The sequence below is a fragment of the Musca domestica genome, unplaced genomic scaffold, assembly GCF_030504385.1.
Source record: "Musca domestica strain aabys unplaced genomic scaffold, Musca_domestica.polishedcontigs.V.1.1 19, whole genome shotgun sequence".
NCBI classification, from domain to species: domain Eukaryota; kingdom Metazoa; phylum Arthropoda; class Insecta; order Diptera; family Muscidae; genus Musca; species Musca domestica.
In genome coordinates this window covers 11,582,002-11,605,068 of record NW_026712245.1, presented here as the reverse complement: position 1 = coordinate 11,605,068, position 23,067 = coordinate 11,582,002, and the positions used below count along the sequence as shown (strand labels likewise).

General features: G+C 36.2%; 1 protein-coding gene across 1 annotated transcript in view; it reads right to left on the bottom strand.

Annotated features, from left to right (window-relative positions):
• Positions 1 to 607: 607 nt before the first annotated feature.
• The window catches only part of LOC101888469 (probable serine/threonine-protein kinase DDB_G0280133), a 226,970-nt gene continuing 204,510 nt past the window's right edge, over positions 608 to 23,067 (bottom strand). Inside the window, exons 4-5 of the mRNA XM_059121296.1 lie at positions 1,642 to 1,949; positions 608 to 1,556 (exon numbers count right to left, since the gene is read on the bottom strand). Coding sequence (XP_058977279.1) covers positions 1,436 to 1,556; positions 1,642 to 1,949 — 429 coding nt within the window. The 3' untranslated portion in view covers positions 608 to 1,435. The remainder of the gene's footprint in view (positions 1,557 to 1,641; positions 1,950 to 23,067) is intronic.

Below are 23,067 nucleotides of genomic sequence, written 5' to 3'. Positions count from 1 at the left end.
TTCAAATATATGAAATATTGAAGTCTATCGTCTTCAACAACGCCAATATACAAAGTTTATACTCCAAAATGGCGTCACTGAGTACTTTTAACTCATTATATATAGTACAAAACCCTACGCATTAACCCAAAGCCAGGTCCAAAAATGCAGGAAATTTAAACACACATAGCTGCCTCACAGAAGACTTATTGAAAAATTTGTTATGTGCCAAAAAGGCTGATAAAAATGATGTAGGAATTCCAAAAATTTGTAATGCAAAGATCCATTAACCAGTTTTAAACCAAGATTTTTTTAATTCAATATCATATGGGTACTTTAGTTGGTATTCAAATCAAGACCGATAATGAAAAAGAGAATTTAAGTATTTTGCAATCAAATCAAAAGAAATTGTTATTCGAAAAATTCAAAATTGCATTAAAAAATGCTATGGCCAGCAAAAGCTAATATGCAGCTATGAACAATGCAGTTAAATTAAAATTACTCTATACTGCAAAAAACAAAAAAGTATTGCCACTGTAGCTTTGAATAAAATTACTTGTGATTATTTGTCGATTTTTTTTCAGGATTCTTTGTAAACATGTTTATGTATAAAATAAGATCTAAGAGATTGTTTTGTTTCACGTATATTCTAAATGCAGATTCGTAGACAAAAACTTACTAAAATGTAAGGAGGGTAGGGTAATAACAGTAAATACAATACTAATAATTATAATTAGTAATAATAGAAAACTACAATATTTCATATACAGATATAAAGATTAATAGGAGGGAATTCAAAAGATATGCTGTTGCTTTTCTGTTGTAAGAACACTGATTTTGCTGTTGTTTTTCGTAGATTTTTTGTTTGTCTTCTTTTTTTTCGTTTGGTTTTCTTCTTTCAATGTATATCCGTATATAATTGATTATTTTTAATATTGGTATATTAAATTGTTTAGAGTAGATGTTGTTTTCAAGAACATTGCACCAATAGTGGTTTCTTTATCAACTTTTAATTATTTTTTATTAATTAATTATATTTTATTTTTGTATTCTTTGACTCAAAGTTTTATATTCTTCTCGTTTTGTAACATTACTTAATTTCGAAAAAGTCTAAATTTATAAATAATATAATTTTTATTCAATAATAATAATAAATTTTTATCTTGGATGATGTGGGGGTTTTCACGTATAATACTTTAAGTTAATGTTTGTTGTGTTTTTTTTTTTTTTTTTAATTAATAACATTAGTTGGGCGCTGAAGTTCTAACGCCTGCTACAAGGTCCAACTACCATTTATATCTGAAATATCCGACAACTTATTACAAAAATGTTCCTATGTGCGGAATTGTTGTTGGCGTTTCGTCGATTTAGCTTCGTTTGTTGTTATTGTGTGAACGCTCATTAATGGCAAAAGGTTCGAGCTTTTGGCCATTTAAATGTAACTCTAGTATGAGGCTCACCAATCAACCGTGTCCATTGAGTCTTGTCGTTCTTCACGTCGCGGACAGCGGCCCACCTTTTTCATATATGTGCCATACTCACAGGTGGGCAGCTTGCAACGACCCTCCAGAATACATCTGCAGAAGAGAAGAGATAAAAAATGAATTTAGTAACTGTTTCTAACTATTTCTTCCCTGCATGGTCCCTCACCCAAATACTTACTTTCTATCATTCATGGAGAAATGTTCCATGCCACGTTTGAGCCAATCACAGCCCATATTGCCCGACGAACAGTCACATCGACAAAAACCATCCTCTTGCAGAATTTTCTCAAACAAATTGGGACAATTGCAGTTCAGAATGGTGGCTCTTCGCAGATAGGGTATGTGATTCGAGGCAATTTCCGAAGATGCTTCGTCGGCTTCATACAGAGCTGAACGCTGCTTCGCTTTGTCCACACAATGACATTCTGTGTGATTGACAAATGTGAGTTTTTCTATTGAGCCCTGGGTTTCGTTGAGGGTTATGACCTGCAAAGGTAAAAAGTAAGCAACAAAATATATTAGAATTAAAATTGTATAGAAAAATATTTTTAACTGTATTGAATAATAACATCAATGATTGTTATCGAATAATAACACTGTGCGGAACAATTTCAGCAGATTGTGAAAGAAGAGCTAAAAAAGTATTGACATGTATCGAAGTTTTAAATAAAACGTTCTTTCCGGATTTGCATAGTTGAAAAAACGGGTTATCCTTCTCTTTCTGTGCAGTAAATATTTTTATTGAAAATTTTGACCATTTGTGAAGGATGTTCCTTCTGGTATTGTCCATCTCCGAACTCGATCTAATTTTGATAATAATATTACGATGCACCGAGTTTGGACCAAATCGGATACTCTCTTTAAGAGTTATCGTACGTACCAGCAAAGCATACGGACATCGCTAGATCGACTCCGAATGTCCTGAAACGGATTTGGTCCAAAGAGACCTAGAGACCTATAGCCCTATGACTGAGGGCACAAAAAGCTTTAATGATGAATAATTTGTCCATTCAAAATTTTAAGAACGTTGACCAGGAAAAAACGACCCTGAATATGAAAGGGCGTCCATCAAACTCTATTTACATCAAGCATCTTGCGATCGTCAGCAACATTTTTTACTAAATTATTCAAAATAAAATTAATTTTCCATCAATATCATGAATATAATGTAAAATAAACTAAAATTACTCTAACATTATCTTTATGCATTAGTTCCTATAAATGTTAAAGCAATTTCATTGGAAGATTGAGTAATAGATAATGTCAAAGTTTGACAGTTTTTCTAATTAAAATGAATTTCGAATTCCATTCAAATCACTAGAGTAAGCAGTTCTAATTCTTGGAATTTTACAACTTCAGATCGTTCTATGAATTCATATGCCTTTGTCGAACAAATAAAAATAAAATAAACTTTAACTTTTGTATTGGCGCTTGCTCCGTGGCAATGCAACAACAATGAACTCATAAAAGCGTCACCAGCTGTAGTAGCTTTAAATAACAACAACAGCAGCAGCAGCAACAAACAAAGCAATTAATTTGCATACGAATTAAGGCATTTTGATCTTTTAACCGAAAGAATGAATGACAACCCGACCAGCAGGCCGCTAGACCCACCATCATTCAATGGCAACAAAACCACAACGCCACAATCAATAAACAATGTAAACGAGGAGTCAGTCATCCAGCCTGCCAGCCAGCCAGCCAGCACTCGTAAATGAATCTCAAATTGTTAAAAAAAAGAGTTCCATAAAAAAGTGTATCTGTTTTTCATTTTGATGCAGTGCTTGGCTGGCTGGCTGGCTGACTCGCGCTGGTTGCATATCCACCATATGAGCTTCATAAACATTTAATGAATTAATTATGATGAGTGTGCCATATAAACAAAATTGGACAACTGAAAAGAAAAAAAACTCGAAACAAGAGCACTCACAAACTGTCCAAAACAGACACAAAGTTGTAACATTCGGATATTGAAAATCATAAAAACTTGTAAAAGCATTGAGCGACAATAACAACAATGTTTAACAGAAATTGGAAAGCCATATAACGCACGCATCCCACTCCAGCAAAACCAACGGTTTTCCATTCAAAGATTGACCCAAATGAAACGATTTTTTTGAGAGAGGTAAAAGTAAACGGATTTTCTTCATGGAAATTAAATCGAATGATAATGACAATATCTCGTCATTGCATGCTCAGCTATCATTTCCCTCCCCAAATGTCCTCATGTGTGAACACATATGGATGGATATCCCTCTAAAATTTCTCTTGAAATTTGAATCGCTAAGCGCCAATAGATGGATTTTCTTGCTCATCTTCATCATGGACGTGCACTTCTACTCCAAAAGAAATATTTATCAGATGGCTTTTAATGGCATCGATGATAGGAGCTGCGTGTAAATTTATTTTCTGTTACCATTTGCATGTCGAAGTGTGGAAAATGATTTCAGAGGAGACATCACATTGACACCCAGACACTCCATCAACTGGCTTCCGTACACACAGGAGGCAAAAGCACGAAAAACTGAAACATTTGCTGCTAATGATGCTGTTAATTTGCATTAAATTACCAATGACATATGGGTACAAACAGGGACGATTTATTTGTGTTTCTTTTTTGCTCCGCAACAGGGCCTTTACTAATAAATAATGTATCTAAAATTTAAGGGAAGCATCGTTGATGAGAAAATTCCAGAATTCAAAATTATATATATTCATGAAACTTGGGAATGTCTAAATTGTACCAACGCACAGTATAACCTGATTTTAGCAAAGTTCATTGAAAAAAATCTAAAAAAAAGATTATGAACTCAGTTTTCAAAACAAGGAATATTAGTCCCCGGGCAAAAAAGAAATGAAGGAAAGCCTATTTTATTGTAGTTCAGTTTACATGGTGAAATAAAAAAACTACAACAAAGTCAAACGCCATAAATTTTACATTTTTTTTAAATTTTATTGAATGAAAGGAAAAAATGTCGGAAATAGCATCAAATTTTAGATATGTTCGAATTGGTCACCTTAGACATGAATTATGGATTTAAACGGCCAATGAAGCCGTCACACGCTGCCCGAATGTTGCTCTGCAGTATTTTGGCTGTGATATTGTTTAGTGCCAACTTTGCTTTCCAAAATACTTCAGACACAATAGGCCATTACTGTAAATGAAGCGAGGAACCTAATTTTGTAACCATTCTTGGGTGGCGCGTGCTGAGTCTTGTTGGAATGTCCAAAGTCTGCGGCCAAAATGTTTGCGTGCCCAAGGCTTAAATACACCCTCCAGAATATGTTCGCGATAATATTTGGCATTTATTCTGATGCCACGGTCGATTGATACGAGCGGAGAGCGACCATCGGCTGTTATGGAGGCCCACACCACGGCGCTTGAGTCCTGGTGACCAACCGAAGGTGCACATTTTCAGCTGACCTCTTTGGGAAGTAAACACGATCCACTTTCGGCCAAGCGACGCATCTATTTAGCCCTTTTGAGCCTGTTTTCTTTTTGTTGCGGTGCAAGTTTTTGCACTTTTTGGAATTTCAATGGCTTTACCCCGAGCTCATGTTTCAATATTTGCCGAATGGAATTGCGATATGTTCAGCTCACGAGCCATTTTTCGGCTACTGCGACGCGGGTTTCGATCAAGTCGCTTCTTTACTTTTTGAACCATTTCTGCTGATGTTTCTGTTTTCTTCCGTCCTCTTCCATGACCACCACAACTACTAGTATCACGGTAACGAGCGATTGTACGAGACACAAAAGATTTATTCAGATTTAAATGCAGGAGTGCATTTGAGTAAAGAAATCGCTTGAACGCTTGAATTCCATCACGAATAACTTTTTTCTGGAAAATTTTACCAAAATGCTTTTATAAGCTTGTAAACAATATAATGAGCTGTCACTGGAATAATTTTAACATCTGTCGGACCAGTACCTAAGTAAAGACAGCAGTCTCAAGTTTGTTGCAGTTTTATCTCACCCTGTATATTGCAAGCTGGTGGCATATGGCTACAGAGGGTTCATATCAATCATACGGCCAAAACGTGCCTTATCAAAATAATGGTTTCAGGATATTTGGAGTCGATTTAGGGGTGTCCGTATGGTTGGCTGATGCTCACGATAACTCTCGGAGGGAGTATCTGATTCGGTCCAAACTCTATGCATCGTAATGTTATTACCAAACTTAGATCAAGTTCGGAGAAGGGAAATATCGGTCCAGTTTTTATGGTGCTTCCCTACTAAAGGTCAAAATTTTCATAATTTATCCAATAGAACAGGAAAGGATCATCCCATTTCGTTCAAATTTTGTAAATCCCAATATTCGTATCAGTGCTATTTCAGGTACGAAAACAGGCAATATCGGCATCAAGTACATCCACGAAAGGGTCAACAATTGTGCATAAGTATAGCTCTTATAAAATGTGAGATAAGAATCCAATTTCTTCGAATTTCACACATCCCGATATTTTTTATTAAAAAAAGATCTGTTGTGAAGATGGAACATATCGTGCCACTCCTTCCGGTACCGGTAAGTAAACAAGTAATGAGTAATGTTGGTAATGTTAATTAAATAAGATACCTAAGTTTCAGGATCAGTATCTAATGGAGGCCCCTTGCCACAAGGTATGATCCTTGCTTAAGTTGCAAATTTGACCCTGTCTTTGACTCCGTAGCCAGCACGAGTAGTAATAAGTCTGTTTACTTTATGTCTGCCATTATGTGGACAATATCTGTCAAACATATGTTAAAAAGAAAACAACAACAAAAAACCTACAAAAGTTGAGTCCAGTGTTGTTTGCATGTTTCTCGTAAAGATCTTCTGCTGGTGGTGTTCGTTTTAGTTGGGTTTGTCATCTGTTTGCCATTTTAATTTTGCCTCATGAATATATCAGGCAATGGAACTGGTGGTGGTGGTGGTGATGTTACTGGTGTAGAGAAGCTTGTAACTTTTCCTTTGTGCTCAGCAAACAGCCTGATGACTGTCACACAGTTTCGTGTCATATTTTGACAGATAAAAATAAGTTCATAAAGTCTGTCAACAGCAGCAGGAGCAGCAGTAGCAGTAATAGTGGCAACATAAATGGACGAAAATGTCTTCATTAAGTGCCACATAATTAAGTAAATTCAGTTGGCTGTTAATGTTGTTGTGGCTGTTAATGTTGTTGTGGCTGTTGTTGTTGTTGCTGCTGCTACTGCTGCTGATGCTGGCGGTGGCAATTGAAATGTAAAAATGCCGTTTTACGAATGGGGTTTACATGGCCGACGAATGCTACTGGAATTGACTTAGTTTTCCTTTGAATGTCTCTGTGAATATGGGCCTGCCTGACGTTGTAATTGAGGCGACCACAGCAACTGGCAATTGACGTAAAGTTTACCACAAAAATATGTAAGAAATCGTGTTTGGTGTCTTTTTATAGGCGTTTGTGTTTCAGTTTGTTTTTTCTCTCTCGCCTGTAATTAGATCCGCGTCTGCCACAAATGTAGCAGAAAACTCTCTGTGGTTTATGTGGATGCCAGGTAATTAAAATAAATTCATAGATGCCAAACAATATTGACATATTTTCCATGCCACGGTAATTGAATGAAACTGTTACCGTGCCAACTGCATTCTTTGGTTACTAAGGTTTCAAGGCAAATCGAATAGAAATTTCAATTTAATAATTCTATTTTCCCAGATAGTATGGCGTCCCGCATTATTAAGTTATTCTAGCTATCTAGAAATCTCTTCATATTATGATCCATATATTTCGAAAAGCTCGCACGGAATTTAACTATATATTCCCCATATATGTAAATAGGATAGTGCACACGCATATCTATTAATAAGAAACATTTACTGAGGGTAAATTAAAAAAATATGTATAAAACTTACAATTTACTATCCATACACTCACGTAAAGCTGTTCCTCTGCTGGACTTCCCCAACCCCACCACACTCCATTATATTTGAATAAAACTTTTTCATTTGGAAGAACATAGAAAACTATCATTTTTGTAGCATACAACCAGGCGACTTAAAGAACACACTTATCATTTTCTGTTTGTATGTTTTCAGACCAAGAGTAATGAACGAAATCTTCAAAATTCCATGCGGCAAAATGCCAACTCTAGTAATTTTATGAATTAGAATGTCAATATATGAATCAATTCTTTGAACTCATATAATACCCATTTGATACCACAAAAGTAGACGCGTTGGATCTGAATTTTGAAAATTAACTTGAAGTGGTTTCTAGCAATTAAAGTAAAATAATTGAAAATGTTTGAAAATTTGACGAATACAGGGTGATATGAAAAAACTGCAACCAACTTCTGACTGATGTCATTTCTAAGCCACTCGTCCGAATTTTTCCAGTGACAGCTCATTATTTTGTTTACAGGCGTACAAAAGCATGTCGATGAGAACTTTCCAGAAAAAAAGTTATTCGTGATGGAATTCAAGGGTGATAGTGTGATTTCTTTATAAGTTGGCTGGAAACCCACATGTGGCTATCGTTAGAGCACTCCAGCATTTAAATGTGAATAAATCTTTTGTGTCTCGTACCATCGCTCGTTACTTTGAGCGTAGCCCGACGTCAAAGAAGTGGACGGAAGAAAACAGCCAAATCAGCAGAAAAGGTTCGAGAAGTAAAGGAGCGACTTGATCGAAACTCGCGTCGCAATGGCTCGTGAGCTGAACATATCGCAATATTCCATTCTGCAACTATTGAAAAATTAGCTCGGGTTAAAGCCATTGAAATTCCAAAAAGTGCAAGAACTTACACCGCAACAGAAAGAAAATAAACTCAAAAGAGCTAAAGAGTTGCTTCGTTTGACCATAAGTGGTAAACGGCCGAATTTGGGTTTCTCCGATGAGAAAACATTCATTGTCCAGCAGTTTGTTCACAAACAAAATTATCGTGTTTACGTGCCAAAGAGGTTAGCTGGAAATGTGTACCTTCGGTTGGCCACCAGAACTCAAGCTGCAGACACGGTGATGGTGTGGGCCGCCATGACAGCCGATGATCGCTCTCCGCTCGTATAAATCAACCGTGGCATCAGAATGAATGCCGAATATTATCGCGAAAATATTCTGGGGGTGTATTAAAGTATTGGACACGCAAACATTTTGGCCACAGACCTTGGACATTCCAACAGGACTCAGCACGCGCCACCCAAGAATGGTTACAAAATGAGGTTCCTCGCTTCATTTCCAACGCACAATGGCCACCAAAATCTCCGGATACCAATCCCTTGGACTATTGTGTCTGGAGTATTTTGGAAAGCAAGGTTGGCACTAACAGTACCAAAGTGTCGATCACCTCAAGCATGCGCTTCGCCGGGAATGGGCCAAAATACCGAAGAGCAACATTCGGGCAGCGTGTGACGGTTTCATTGGCCGTTTGATGGCCATAATTCGTGCCAAAGTTGACCAATTCGAACAAATCTAAACTTATACTAAAATTTGATGATATTTCCGACATTTCTTGCTTTCATTCAATAAAATTGAAAAAAATGTAAAAATTATGGCGTTTGACTTCGTTGCAGTTTTTTTTTATCTCACCCTGTATATCACACTAGAATCACTTTCAAGTATCTTCCAATCACATTTCCCTTAATTTGAAGTTCAAATTAAAAAAAATATCTTTTTGACAGCTAATAAGCGGTATTAAAATAATCGCTTTTTCATTAACTTTCTTTCAAAAAATTGTCATCTTTAAAATATGCCATTGTCAACCCTACCTCATATCGTCTTTGTATTTTTTACCTCCTAAAATTAATGTGAGTACATTTATTACCCGAGGGAGAACAAATTGTTGCAACAACACAACACATGAAACAATTGCAGCTGAAACACTCCCAGAAAGAAAGTGAACTCATGTGGGTGGACATTGTTCGTGAAAAAGGAGTTAGGGACGGACAAATTTGTTAAGTACACTTTTGCATGCATTTGAGAGACGTTAAAGAGCTACATGTTATTGAAGATCTTTTTATATATGATTCCGAAATGCACAATCCTACTTTAGGTGTGAATATAAGCGCACTTTTGGTAATGACGTGACTTAAAATAAAAAAAAGAAATCCTTTCGTTTAATGGAGAAATAGTTTAAAAATAATCAAAAAAGTATTCATTATTTGAAGATTATAAATTTTAAAAATTTTATCTCGGCTATAGACTAATGAAAATCTATCCTTTTCAATATAAGTAAAAACTTGTAATTTTCAATACATTAAAGGCTACACATTACCTTCAGAGTAAAACGAGAATGCGTTCAAATACATATCTATGGCGTTTCAATCCCTCTCCCTCTCTCCCCATTAATACAAAATTATACGCCTTCATGTCGTATTTAAGACCTTAAATATTCCAACATTTGCTGTGCGTGTGTGTTCTTGTTTTCCCATTAACATAGTTAGAAATACTAAGACATCACTTGAAACCCCTCATTCCCAAGAGAGCAGATAACCACTCTATGAGAAGCGCAATCAAAAAAAGAAGAAAAAAAAAAAAAACTGTCAACTATGCTATTTGCTAAGCTTGACAACAAATTGATGGCCACATAGATGGGTGACTTGCCGGTTATTAGAAGCATTTTACTAATGTCAGCGTGATGACACTGTTTTTGCTTTCCAGCTAAGCAAAGATAATGTCTTTCTTAATGGTGGGTAGATAGAACTTTCTTTTAAGGCTTTGCTATGGCATAATGCCTCTATGGCACCTCTACATCCTCGGCAAGTGGTTGGCCCCGTTCTTTTGGCACACTAAAAGTGTGTAAATATTCCGGCATTTAGGGAGTACAAGGCAGGTGATGATGAATTGCCCGCCATGTTTTCTGGGCGCATCCACATAAGGCATACCATCTCGTACCCAGTCTGGTTTCTTTAATGGTTTATTGCGAAATGCAACCAAATGCCACTGCTACCGCAATTGCAACGTGTCACAAGTAAGCCAGGCAGCCAGCTATCCGAACAGGATGCACTTAAGAAGTTATAAACATGATGTCAGCATACACATGTTGAACACTCGTTTCCCCAATATCTAGGAAGCTACATTGCCTGGAAACCTCAAGGAACAGGAAAAGGAATACGATGTATGTACGATGCTTGGTTGCGGGTTATGTGGCCACGGATGCACACCAACAACACCGTCAACCCGAAGAACAACATCTTTGGAAATAAAACCGTCTATTAATGTCAAACTGTCACAGTTAGCCATACCACCGAAACGTCAAACAAACACTGCAAAGCACTTACCCGCCAACCAACATTCGAATACGATTCAGGGAAAGTGCCTTAGAAACAGTGGTTTGGTAATAGTTTGTGTCAGAGAAATACGAAAGTAACCAATTTCGAAATTTAGATACCAATAAATGAAAACCTCTTATATAAAATTTTTACAACTTTTTAAAGTTTGTGTCATTTATTACACTCGAAAATTGCATTATTTGGCCATAACATTTAACCTGGTGAATATAAGTCAATTAAACTTGATAATTTTTTTCGTGACACAAATTACAGTTACAAAAAAAGTACTTCGGATTCAAAATTTAGGTACAAAAGGAACACTTTTCCAAATAAAACTTGAATTATTGTGTAATACCATACCTAAAAATTTCCCAACTTTGAATAAATAAAAAAACAATGTTTCTCCAAACTACACTAGAATTATTCTTTATTCTTCACGATTACCCCATACGTCCTGCACAATGTAAGTCGCCTATCAGTAGTCTTCGTACCCCTTCAGTACGAAATGTTCAAAACAAGTTTTAGTTCAATCACAGTTTTAGCGCTTGTCAGACCCTCAAAACTAGTGGTAAAAAATCTAGAAATTGTTTGTACTTTTCGTACCCTACTTTAGTACTATTTACACGTTAAAGTACACATTTTGAAATTTGTCTATCTTAACCCTTCGCATTTACAGTGATCCTAATAACAATATTTGAAATTTCAGTTCCATACCTACATTATATGCTAAATTTGGTACCATTTAGTACTTTTCGTACATTTATGGCACGCATTTCGAGAACGATCCCTTATCTCAATCGTATTAAATTTCGCAACTACACCTTTACCCATTCACCCAAAACCAAATTTTACCAAATTATGTATCGTGGTACACATTTCAAAAACAACCTCGCATATCAACACTACTTCCATAACTAGAGTCTCATACCAAATTTCAAGATTTTGCCTCTATGCGGTTACATAATTCCTAATGCCACCAAATTTAGGGAATTTTAGTACTTTTGGTACAATTTCTATTCCAATTTCAAAAATTCCTTCGGTTCGTCTATTCTACACAACATCAAACACCATCATTCTCAATACCAGATTTTCCACTCTATCCCATCCCAAATATCAAATTTAATTCCATTTGGTACTTATCGTAATTTTCCTGGTACGCATTTCCAATACCACCTCTAAATTTTAACTCTACACACTAACGCTCACCCAGTACTACATTTAGTACCAGACCAGAAAAGACAGTCCCAAGTCGGGCGGGGCCGACTTCATGATACCCTACACCACTTTGCTAATTTAGTAGAGCTCCACATAACAATTAATAGTTTTTATGGGAGAATTCAGTCATACGCGCTATGATATAATTATAATTTAAAGTTCAAAGGACTAAATATGCCACAGCATTTGTATCTTTTAAATTCGGACTTGTATTGCCCACTTGGTGCACAATAAATTTGAAATCGGATAAAGATATATATGGGAGCTATATCCAATTCGGAACCGATCTCGATAAAATTTGGCAAAGATATTTCTGAGCTTTATTTGATATATTTCCCTGAATATCGTTGTTACGGAGTGAATATTACGGCTGTGGGTAACAAATACATCAAATCGGATGAATAATATATATAGGAGCTATAGCTATATCTTAACCGATCTTCAGGAAATTTGGCATACTAGCTTCTAGACTCAACTCGGTCGTATGTGCCAAATTCCATCCCATTTCGGCAAATATTAGACGTTTGGTGCAGAATAAAAGGTAAATCGGACTACGTTATATATGGGAGATATATCCAAATCTCAACCGATCTCGATATAATTCCCAAATATTATTGTTACAGATGCTTATTACGGCTGCGGAGGACAAAAATAACAAATCGGATGAACAACATATATGAGAGCTATAGCTATATCTGAACCGATTTCGATCAAATTTCAGATACTTATTTTCAGGCCTAATTTGGTTGTATGTGCAAAATTCCATACTATTCGGGCTGATATTACACGTTTGGTGCACAATAAAGTACAAATCGGACGAAGATATATATGGGAGCTATATCTAATTTTTTACCGATTATCTCCAATTTCAATAGGGTTCGTCCTTGGGCCAAACAAATTATTTGTGCAAAATTTCATTTGGATCGGGTAATAAATGCAAACTGTACTTTGTTTACAAAAATACATGGACGGATGGACGGACGGACATGCATGAATCGACTCAGAATGTGATTCTATGCAGATCATCAAAAGGAACTATGGGTTTATCTCGTTTCCTTTTGCCTGTTACAAACAAATGCACAAAGACATAATACCCTGACCCCCTTGTGGTGTAGGGTATAACAATTTAGTACTTTTTGCGTAATTGCATTTCTCAAACCAAACATTTGTAATTTCCCGCTCCATTTGTTAACCTAAAGCCAAAGTGTGCCAAGTTTAGTACCTTTTATGCAGTTCTTACTCTAGTACAAATTTGCAAAGTCACCTTCTTATACCATATAATTATACCAAATTTGTACTTTTTAGTACACTGCACTAGTTCGAATTTTTTAAAAAGCCTTTGGTAAACCCAATCAGCGGCCCTAATTCTTAAGTTCAGAATTATAGTTTTTTCAGTTTGCCCAATACAGACGATTCGATTTTTAGTACCTTTTAGTACATATTACATAGTTCGAATTTCTAAAAACTCAGACTCATCTCACCCTACACCCAACATTGACCCACATGTAAAATTTGAAGATTCCAGTTTCAGCCGTTTCATCTGGGAGTTGATGAATCAGGCAGTCACACTTAAATCTTATCTTAAATTAGCAGTGAAAAAGAAAGTCAATTTTTTATTCCAACACCACTGTATCCTTTTTCCACAACAACACCTGCTCCGGATGCGGGAGGAGGACATATTGCTGCTTCCCGAAGCTCAATGTATGACATAGTTGTTTATTTACATTTGCTGACACAACATGAGTGAGCTAATTTCGAACTTCTGTAACAGGCCATAAACCATCTTCCATGGTGGAGCAAAAGCACCACGGCTGAAAGTTCAATCAACCAACACCCCACCACCCCCAGTTGTCTTTACTAGGGCATTCCGTTTGACACCGAAGCAAGTGTCAATATCTGGCTATGTGGTGATGGCTTAGCCATTATCAGTGAAAAGGAAGAAAGAAGCCGAACAGGTGCCGAAGACGAGGGGCAGCAAACAACTTTCCGCCTCGGCGATGTAAGACTATGTAATTTCTGTTTCATTAATAACCGAGAAAATCTTTATGAATTTGCCAAAGATTAATTTATGACTGTGGAAAAAGGATTGCTGTGGCAAGACAGGGAGACAGGCCGACAGACGGAGCACTGGCTGCTTCGGCTTTGCAAATTCAAACAACTTAAAATCGATGTGTTCGACATACGTTTGGGGGAGGGGGCAGAACCAGCGAGCCAGTGAGAGAGGGACACGAAGGGAAACACCATGTGATGCAAGTGAGCGTAGGAAAACCACTTTCGCCCCAAAAAAAAAGCCAGCTAGAAAAAAGGAATGTATTATGCGATGGTGGCATGCCACATGCCAACGATATTAGCAAACCCGGCTATTACCATCGGCCAGCCTAAATGTGTGGCATGTAAACAAACTTTGGCAATGTGTTGACTTCTCGCAAAGATCGATAATTAAATCCTTCAAACCAAACTGAGCTAAACAAACAAACACCTGACCTCTCTCCATTCCCTCCACCGTGCAACAACCACGACGACTAATCACTCCAGCAAATCTGGTAACAAATGAAAGAAAAACGCTGTCAGCCAAAATCCAGAGCAAAGACCAAAACCCAGTGAAAAGAAATGTCCAGCCTTAGAGAAAATGCTGAGCGGTGGTAAACGGCTTAAGCGGCGTTATTTAGCTGCTGATTATTATGTTGTGTGCAGTGAGTTTGGGCACCATTCAGTTCGTTTCGTTTCGCTTCGGTTTTATTACGTTGGCGCTTATGAATTACGTGTTACGTTACACTTTCTGAGCCACATCATCGCAAACATCAGACAAGCGACCAGCTCAGAGAGCTCTGTCATAATCTGGCAAAAGTCACAAGGGGCCGTGCACGATTATAAATTAGCATATAAATGGCATGGCCATTAAGCATTATGAACTGGAGGACCCCAATGTGTGGAACGTGGCCAGTCATAATTGAATGGTATCAAATATTTACATCGATGGCAACAGATGGCGTTGCATGGCTTACCTTCTGCAGCCAATAACAAGAAAGGCACCCAGCAAGGGGTTCCCACCGCAATATTTACCGCAATTACAAAACACCTTTTGGTCATGCATGTTAGGCGAGCTGACAGGCTCTGGCTGGCTGCTTGGCTGCCTGGTAATGTGAGTAGTTACCACCGACCGACCACAAGTTCAATACCACCCACATGTGAATTTGCTAACAAGCCAGGCACTCGGAGACACTGAGGTTCAATGCAAAATACCCCAGCCGGGGGACCTTGTTTGTGGCATCAATGCCAATCAATCAATTGGATGGACATTTTCTTGTATGCCTTTCGTCTCTCACACACACGCAGGCACACAACCAGGCCAATTAAATTTAATCGAACTATGCTTTGGTATCCAGGTCAAGCACCTAGCCACACAATGTAAACAGCAAGCCATTCAAGCGTTAAATATTTGTGAGTCTGTGTGTGGGGAGCTATTTACCACGAACTAAACGATAAGTGGCAAATACCCTTTTAAGTGTTGTTTTTGCAATTTTGAAGGACTTGGTGGAATGAAGATGGCTTGCTGGTGGGAAAGAAGCGAAAGCTCAGCAGTATTATGAACCATAGTTTCAAAAACAAAAAAAAAAAAAAAAAATCATTTAAATTTCGAAATTATTAACAATTTAATAGGCAATATGACCATGAAGCGGGGCGAAACTTGTTACTTGGAAGTTTTTGGAATATTGGAAAGCAAGATTGATTCTCTCTCTTTCTCTCTCATTTTCAGAGAAGATTTGAATTTTTAGAAATTTTTTATTGCGTCAAGGAGAATTATATTTTTTGATCATCTTTTGGCAGCTGATTTAATGATTTATGCACAGGTTTTCCAAGTCACTCGAAAATGAAAGCAGAACAAAGACAGTCATTCGAATTCGACTTAAATGTTAGCTTTGCTTTTCACTGTTTATATTCGAACCAAAAATATTAGCATTGAATACAGCTTATGATGTACTTATGTTCCTGAACTTTATGTAACAATTTCGCGGTTTTGGTACCACTTGACAATACCAAAGCAGGTGCCTGAATTTGACATTCAACTTCGAGTTAGAAACCCATTCGTATGAAAACCTGTTGCGTTGTGGATTCTTGTCAAAATGATTATATAAATGACAGAAACAGACAGTTACAAAAATTCAAAGATTTCTTTCGATTTCTTTTGAGTTCCTTAGAAAAGCTTTTCATGTCCAATGTATATATGAAACACTATTTAAGACGCTATACATCAGTACAAGAAATCCAGTTAAGGAATTCCATCTAGCAACGTCCATCTCTCCTATTTGCCAGACTGATTGCTCTTAAAGGGAGCATCCACTTTGGTACTAATTTTTTACGTTGTAATATTTCGATCAAACTTAGATCAGACAACGTTGACCCATTTGTTCTGGTAAAATCCAAATTTTCAAAAAAAAAGTACGAAATATAAGTCCCTTTGCCTTCAAATATAAACCCAAAATTTATGTCTTGACCCAAGTAAGCTTTTTTATGAAACCAGATTTAATATATTGCTAGATAACGAACACTAACTCCGCATTTTTAAAGATTATAATTTTTCTTCTCTCTCTCTCTTCAAAATTATTAGCTTTTTTGGGAAGGCACCTGAAGATGTTGCAAAAAGAGTGGGATATATTGTCGTTATTTCATACTTGGCTTATTATTACAATGTGCGAATTTTTTACCAAATCGGATAAAATTTTTTAAGATTTTTAATTTTTTGAGTTTTTGTGGAAGAGTTATGAAAGAGTGGAGCGCTATTATAATCTGATCTTGGCCTGTTACGATGTTTCAGGTTTGAACAAAATTCTTTAAGAAAGTTATCGTGCGCACCTTCTAGCCAGAAAGGCAAACATTTTAACCGTATCAGTGATAGCTACAGCTCCCATATATATGTTTCATCCGATTTGAAATTTAAGTCCCCCACTTTCGTAATATGCACTCGGCTTACCGTATCTGCGTTGCCATTCGGCTGAGGATATTAAAGCTAGTATATCTCATAGAAAGGACAAAATAATCAAAACTCTCATTATTTGAAAATGGACCCCGATTTTCTGAAGATCTTTTGTATCTCAATGTTATTATTAGCACAACATTTTGTATGACAATGATATACAGGGTGAGATGAAAAAACTGCAATCAACTTCAGATGCTGTCATTTCCAAACCACTCGTCCGACAGCTGTTAAAGCTGTGAATAAATCTTTTGTGTCTCGTACCATTGCTCGTCACCGTACCATACTGGTAACGTAGCCCGAAAAAAAAAATGTAAAAATTATGGCGTTTGATATTTTTTATCTCAACCTGCATACAATTTTTACTGCCCTATAAAGTGATAAAGGGGTCCTTATAAAGGATATAAATTCATATATCATTTGAAGTGTGAAATGTGCGAAAATTGGTAAACAACTTAAAAATGGTGGAAAAAATGGAAAATAGCAGCCCCCTATCTCAGGGTACTTCCCTAAGAATTGACCAAAGTTTGAATAATCATTATTAGAATCGAACCAGAGATTTGTTTTAAATTCCGAACTTCACATTATAAAATGAAAATTGAATAAAATGCAAAAATGAGAGGTTAGATACGATTAGTAAAATTTGCCGATACATGTATACCACATACAAACACAGATTTACATTTCTGTAAAGTATCTTTGGACTTTATAGTGGATTTGAAAGTTAATTGTAGAAATTCCTGAAATCTATACGCCAAAAGATATATTAAATTTTATTTTACCTTATATTTCAAAAATGAAAAGCTTTTCAAAATGTTCACTTATTGTGAGAAAAAATGTTTGCTCGCCCCAAATAACAAAACAGACTTTTGTCAATGCAAAATTGAATGGAATATTATTTGAATAGAATATCCCTCCATTTGAATTTCTTGCATGCCATTTGTTGTGAGGATAAAAATCCACTAATCCAGCAAAAAATAAAAAAAGATGTGAATTTCAAATATTTAACAACCTACCTCTGACAGCGCAACTCAGTAACCCCCACCGCCCATCAACGAAAATCTCTTCCTCTTTTCACAAAGGCAGCTGAAATGAAATTTCATTAAATTTGGGTTTCCTTTTTTCGTTGTTGTTGATGTTGTTGTTGATCACAAATAAAAACGAGTTGGATATCCAACAATGCCAAACAATGCACAAAATCGAGCAACATCCACAAAAAATGCCTCAGGTGTTGTTGCAAACATAACAAATGCAACAAACATTTGCGTGCCGACACAAACATATTAAAGACCACAAATCCTTTGGCGCTGCGTGGGAACAAAACACAAAACCGGGGACACACACAGCTATTGCGCCGAACGAACGAATGAATGAACGACTGAATGAAATGCAAACGTGAAAGCCAGCCGACAGACGGACGGACAGACAACCCAATCCAATAATCGAAATCAAACAAATTTCAGGCATGCCAGACAATTGTTACACAATCAAATATCGCACAGCTTCAGATGCTGAATTTGCGTTCGCTGGGACTCGCTCGCTCCTTTCGTTGCCATCAATAAATGAATGACTGACTGAGCGAATGAATGAAAATCGAGAAAATAGAAATACATTTTTTTCTCACATGAAAGGAAGAAACATGAATTTTATTAAAGCCCATTCACAATGGATTTTGGGGAAATTTGTCTGACTGTGCCTGCCTGCCTAACGGCCTGCAGGTGTAAACCCACCACTACCATCACAAAACCAACTCAATGTATTACATCACTCCACATCATAAGCGCCAGCCACCATCCGCAACCACAAATGAATGGGTTTAGCCTTGCATTTGTCAGTTTATTTAAGAAAAATTCTTCTAATCTAAAAAAATGGGACACCCCTAGCTAGGACAGAATGTAAATGTGGAATAGGTTGCAACAAGGGTGACGATTTCATCAATCCGCATGCAACCATCAAATGGAATTTTGTGAATATTTTAGTGGATTATTTTTGGCATCGTTGCAGCGAAAAAAAATCTATTAAAAATTGAAAAAGTAACCAAAAAAGAATTATTATTTAAAAATTACAGTAAGGACTCTTTAAGCACACTGTGACATTTATTTGTGTCATCCAAAACACATACTTTTACAGAAAATAAAATACAAAAATGTAACCAAATTTATTGGTTTCTCAAAATGTGGACCATATGACTAATGATAACACTGTGCAATATTCGTCTAGGATGCGGGAAATTCAAAGGGGATTTGATAGTATTCGTTTATAGATTAAAACTCCAGAAGGTTCTTCGATTCTCAGACCAAACTTTTTTAGGTCCTTTACATTGCTTCTATATGATCTATAAAATTTGAGAGAGCTTCAGTTCACTTCTGGAATCATTGGTTTGGAAAATAGGTCAAGTCGGCTCACTTTTTGATCTGACCCTATACAAGGGAAAATGCGTGTTTTCAGTTTTTTTCTACCCTCCACTATAGTATGGAGGGTATATTAAGTTTGTCATTCCGCTTAAAACTCCACGAAATATATTTATGTTAGACCCTACAAAGTAAATATATTCTGGGTCAGCGTAAAATTCTAAGTCGATTTGCCGATGTCCGCCTGTCTGTCAGTTGTAATCGACGAATTGAGATAGAAGCCAAACATTTTGCACATATTTCGTCAGAAGGCAGAAGTTAAGTTTGTGAATGGGGCCTTATCGCTCCGTCTATCAGTTTGTGGAAATGACTCTAGCTACCGAAAATGTTGATAATGTAAAATAATAAAATTTTGCCTTTTGGTATTGGAAATGTCCTGTATAGGCCTACATTAAGGTATAGCCCCCATATAACTGTACCTCCCTATATTCGGTATTGTGATTATTTTAGCGACATTGTTCACCGAAATTGATTCAAATTTCGTAATGAAAGTCCGTAACAGTTACTACAGTCTACAGCCTATATCGCCCTCTATTCGGTATTTGGAAAAACCGACCAATACCTATCAGAACCCTAGCATGCATGGCTCAACCGATAGTGCGGTACCACATATATAGGTCCACGTTTAGATGTAGCCCACATATAACTATACCTCCCTATATTCGGTATTGTGATGATTTTAGCGACATTGTTCACTAAAATTAATTCAAATTTCGTAATGAAAGTTCGTAACTGGTACTACAGTCTATGACAGCAAATTGTATATGCAGGCCTAGATCTACGTATAGCTCCCTTTATTCGGTATGTTGATTATTTTGATTATTTTAGCGGCATTGTTCACAGAATTTGATTCAAATTTCGTATATCGACTTAAAATTATTTATAGAGGTCCAGGTCTTCATATAGCCCCCATATATCGATACCTCCCTATATTGGGTATTTTGACGATTTTGGATACAATATTCAGCGAAACTATTTCAATGATTTTACCTACACTATTCACCGGATTTTTTTCAAGTTTCTTATTTATCTATATATTGTAATGACCTATGACAGGTCCACGTCTTCGTATAGACCCCAATATAACGGCAACTCCCTATATTCAGTACTTTTCAGATGTTAACAGAATTATTTAAGAGTTTTTATTCTTTGGAAATTTTCCAAATACGTTCCAAAGGATACAGAGCAGTCAAAGTTCGGCCCGGCCGGACTTACTGATTTTTAATTGTTTTCTTTTTAAAGTTTTTCCTCACCTCATGGCGGAGGGTATATAAAGTTTGTCCTGGAGAAATTTAAAGTTTTTCCTTTTGTCATGTTTTCGAACTTTTTATACAAAAATGTTGGTATTTTGAAATCGTAGGATATGGTGCAATTAATTTCATATATTTCGAGGTTGTTAGCCATATTTTCCAACTGATTTGAATCTGACATGATATCTTGAGTTTTTAGAGCATAGAACACCTTTTCGCAGTAAATATTCAAAGTGGACCCATATCTCTGTATGTCGTATGCATTCCGTCCGCATCAAATTAAATCGAATTGCTGCTGCATTGCCATTCATTGCAGCGACTGACGTTAAGTGCAATCGAAAGATTCGAGTGGATGAGAGTTGCACTTTTATGTGTGTTAACTCTTGATTGGAGTGGTGTGAGATACAGTTTTAACAAATTTTTAAATTGGATAACGGGAGAGAATAAATTGAAGATTTTATGTGAAAGAATCTTTAAACGTTTTTATCAGAACAATATAGGTCGTCGGTTTAGATAGAAAGAAAGTTAACGGAACTTGTAAAATATCCAATATCCAAATGGGTTTCTTAATAGATAAAAGGGTCCTATTGGATTTCACAATGCTATACTGGGATCTCTGTTTGTGTTTAATTTGAGCGTCAGCCCTATGGACTCTGTCTCTTTTTCACACTTGCCTTTGCACCGGGTGAACACAATATGACATCAACGACCCACACAAGGGGCAAAGTTCTTTGAAATACTGGGGTCTATTTCACATATGGTATCCAAGATAAATCTTCAAAAAATGTATTCAAATTATCACTGTATGACAATAAATTTGCCAGATCTAGTAACCAAACTATTTTGAATGTCTCCAACTCAATCTCCCCAAATCCAATTTATATTATTTCCGAACTCTCTCTCTTACAATTCTCTAATTGAATCTAACTGTATTTTGGTGTATGCCTCATTTATATCCTTTGTCCGAAATTCGCCATGTTCGGTTCGCTCATTAAGTTAGTTTAATTAAGTAAATTCCAATTAAAATTGAAAAACTTTTGCCCAAAACCAAACTGGTAATAAAATAACAATTAGTTGCTACTTACAAAACATCCCAAAGTTTGTTTGTTTTATCTCCCTCTTTCTCTCAAAACAACAGCAACAACAACAAATAAACAGAAAACTTTATTGGCATCCTGTTGGCTGTTGTTCTTCCGAGTCGTAACAAATAAAAATTGTTCGCCACTTCTTCAGAAAGAATGAATAAATGAATGGTAACAATCAATAGAATTTTCGATGGTAAATAAAAAAAAAAAATTGTTGAAAAAAACTAGGAACGTTTTAAGTTTTGGCATTCGAATACAAATTAAACAAAAATGGTGAACAGTTCTAATTTGAAAAGAAAAAAGTTTTTCTTTTCAAATTAGAACTGCAGCAAGACAGCAATTAGGAGAATTTCAGAAATTGTTTATAATTTAAAATAAAAAAAAACCTATATTAGAAATTGAATTACTTGTAGAATAGAGAAATAGCATAAAACATAGACCCTCATAGGGAATACTTTGATGGAAATATCATTACATCTAGAAACCAATTTGATTTTTGGAAAATAGCCAAAAGAAAAAGTGTTACGCAATAAAGTTTCATGATGGTATAGAAATTGAAATATGTTTCAAAAGCATTTAAATGCCATTTTTTACAAAAACGGTCGTTATGATTTTCATTAAGAGTTACCACTTTCAAAGCCATCTCAATGCAATATATTTCAAAGCTATTCTTATATATTTTCAATTTCGAAGCCATGATCGTGATTTGAGATATTACATGTGGAGATGGTTGAATCTATTTGGATTGTTTTGTTTTGAAAAATGATCCATGAATAGATTTAAAACTTTTGTGTGAAATATTTTTTAGACAAACCAAAAATTTCCAAAAAAAAAAAAAAAAAATGAAAGGTTTAATGTCGGGGAGCCCTATATATGATATCCTACACCACTCTGCATATTTAATAGAGCTAAAACTGCAACCAACTTCAGACTGCTGTTATTTCTAAGCCACTCGTTCGACAGCTGTTAAAATTATTCCAGTGACAGCTCATTATATTGTTTACAAGCGTACAAAAGCGTTTTGGTGAGAATTTTCCAAAAAAAAAAAAAAAAATATATTCGTGATGGAATTCAAGCGTGATAGTGTCATTTTTTTATTTGGCTGGAAATCACAAGTGGCTATCGTTGGAGCACTCCAGCATTTAAATTTGAATAAATCTTTTGTGTCTCCTACCATCGCTCGTTACCATGATTACTGGTAGCGTAGCCCGACGTCAAGGAAGTGGACGGAAGAAAACGGCAACATCAGCAGAAATGGTTCAAAAAGTAAAGAAGCGACTTGATCGAAACCCGCGTCGCAGTGACCGAAAAATGGCTCGTGAGTTGAACATATGGCAATATTATATTCGTCAAATATTAAAAATAAGCTCGGGCTAAAGCCATTGAAATTCCAAAAAGTCCAACAGAAAGAAAATAGACTCAAAAGAGCGAAAGTGGTAACTGCCGAA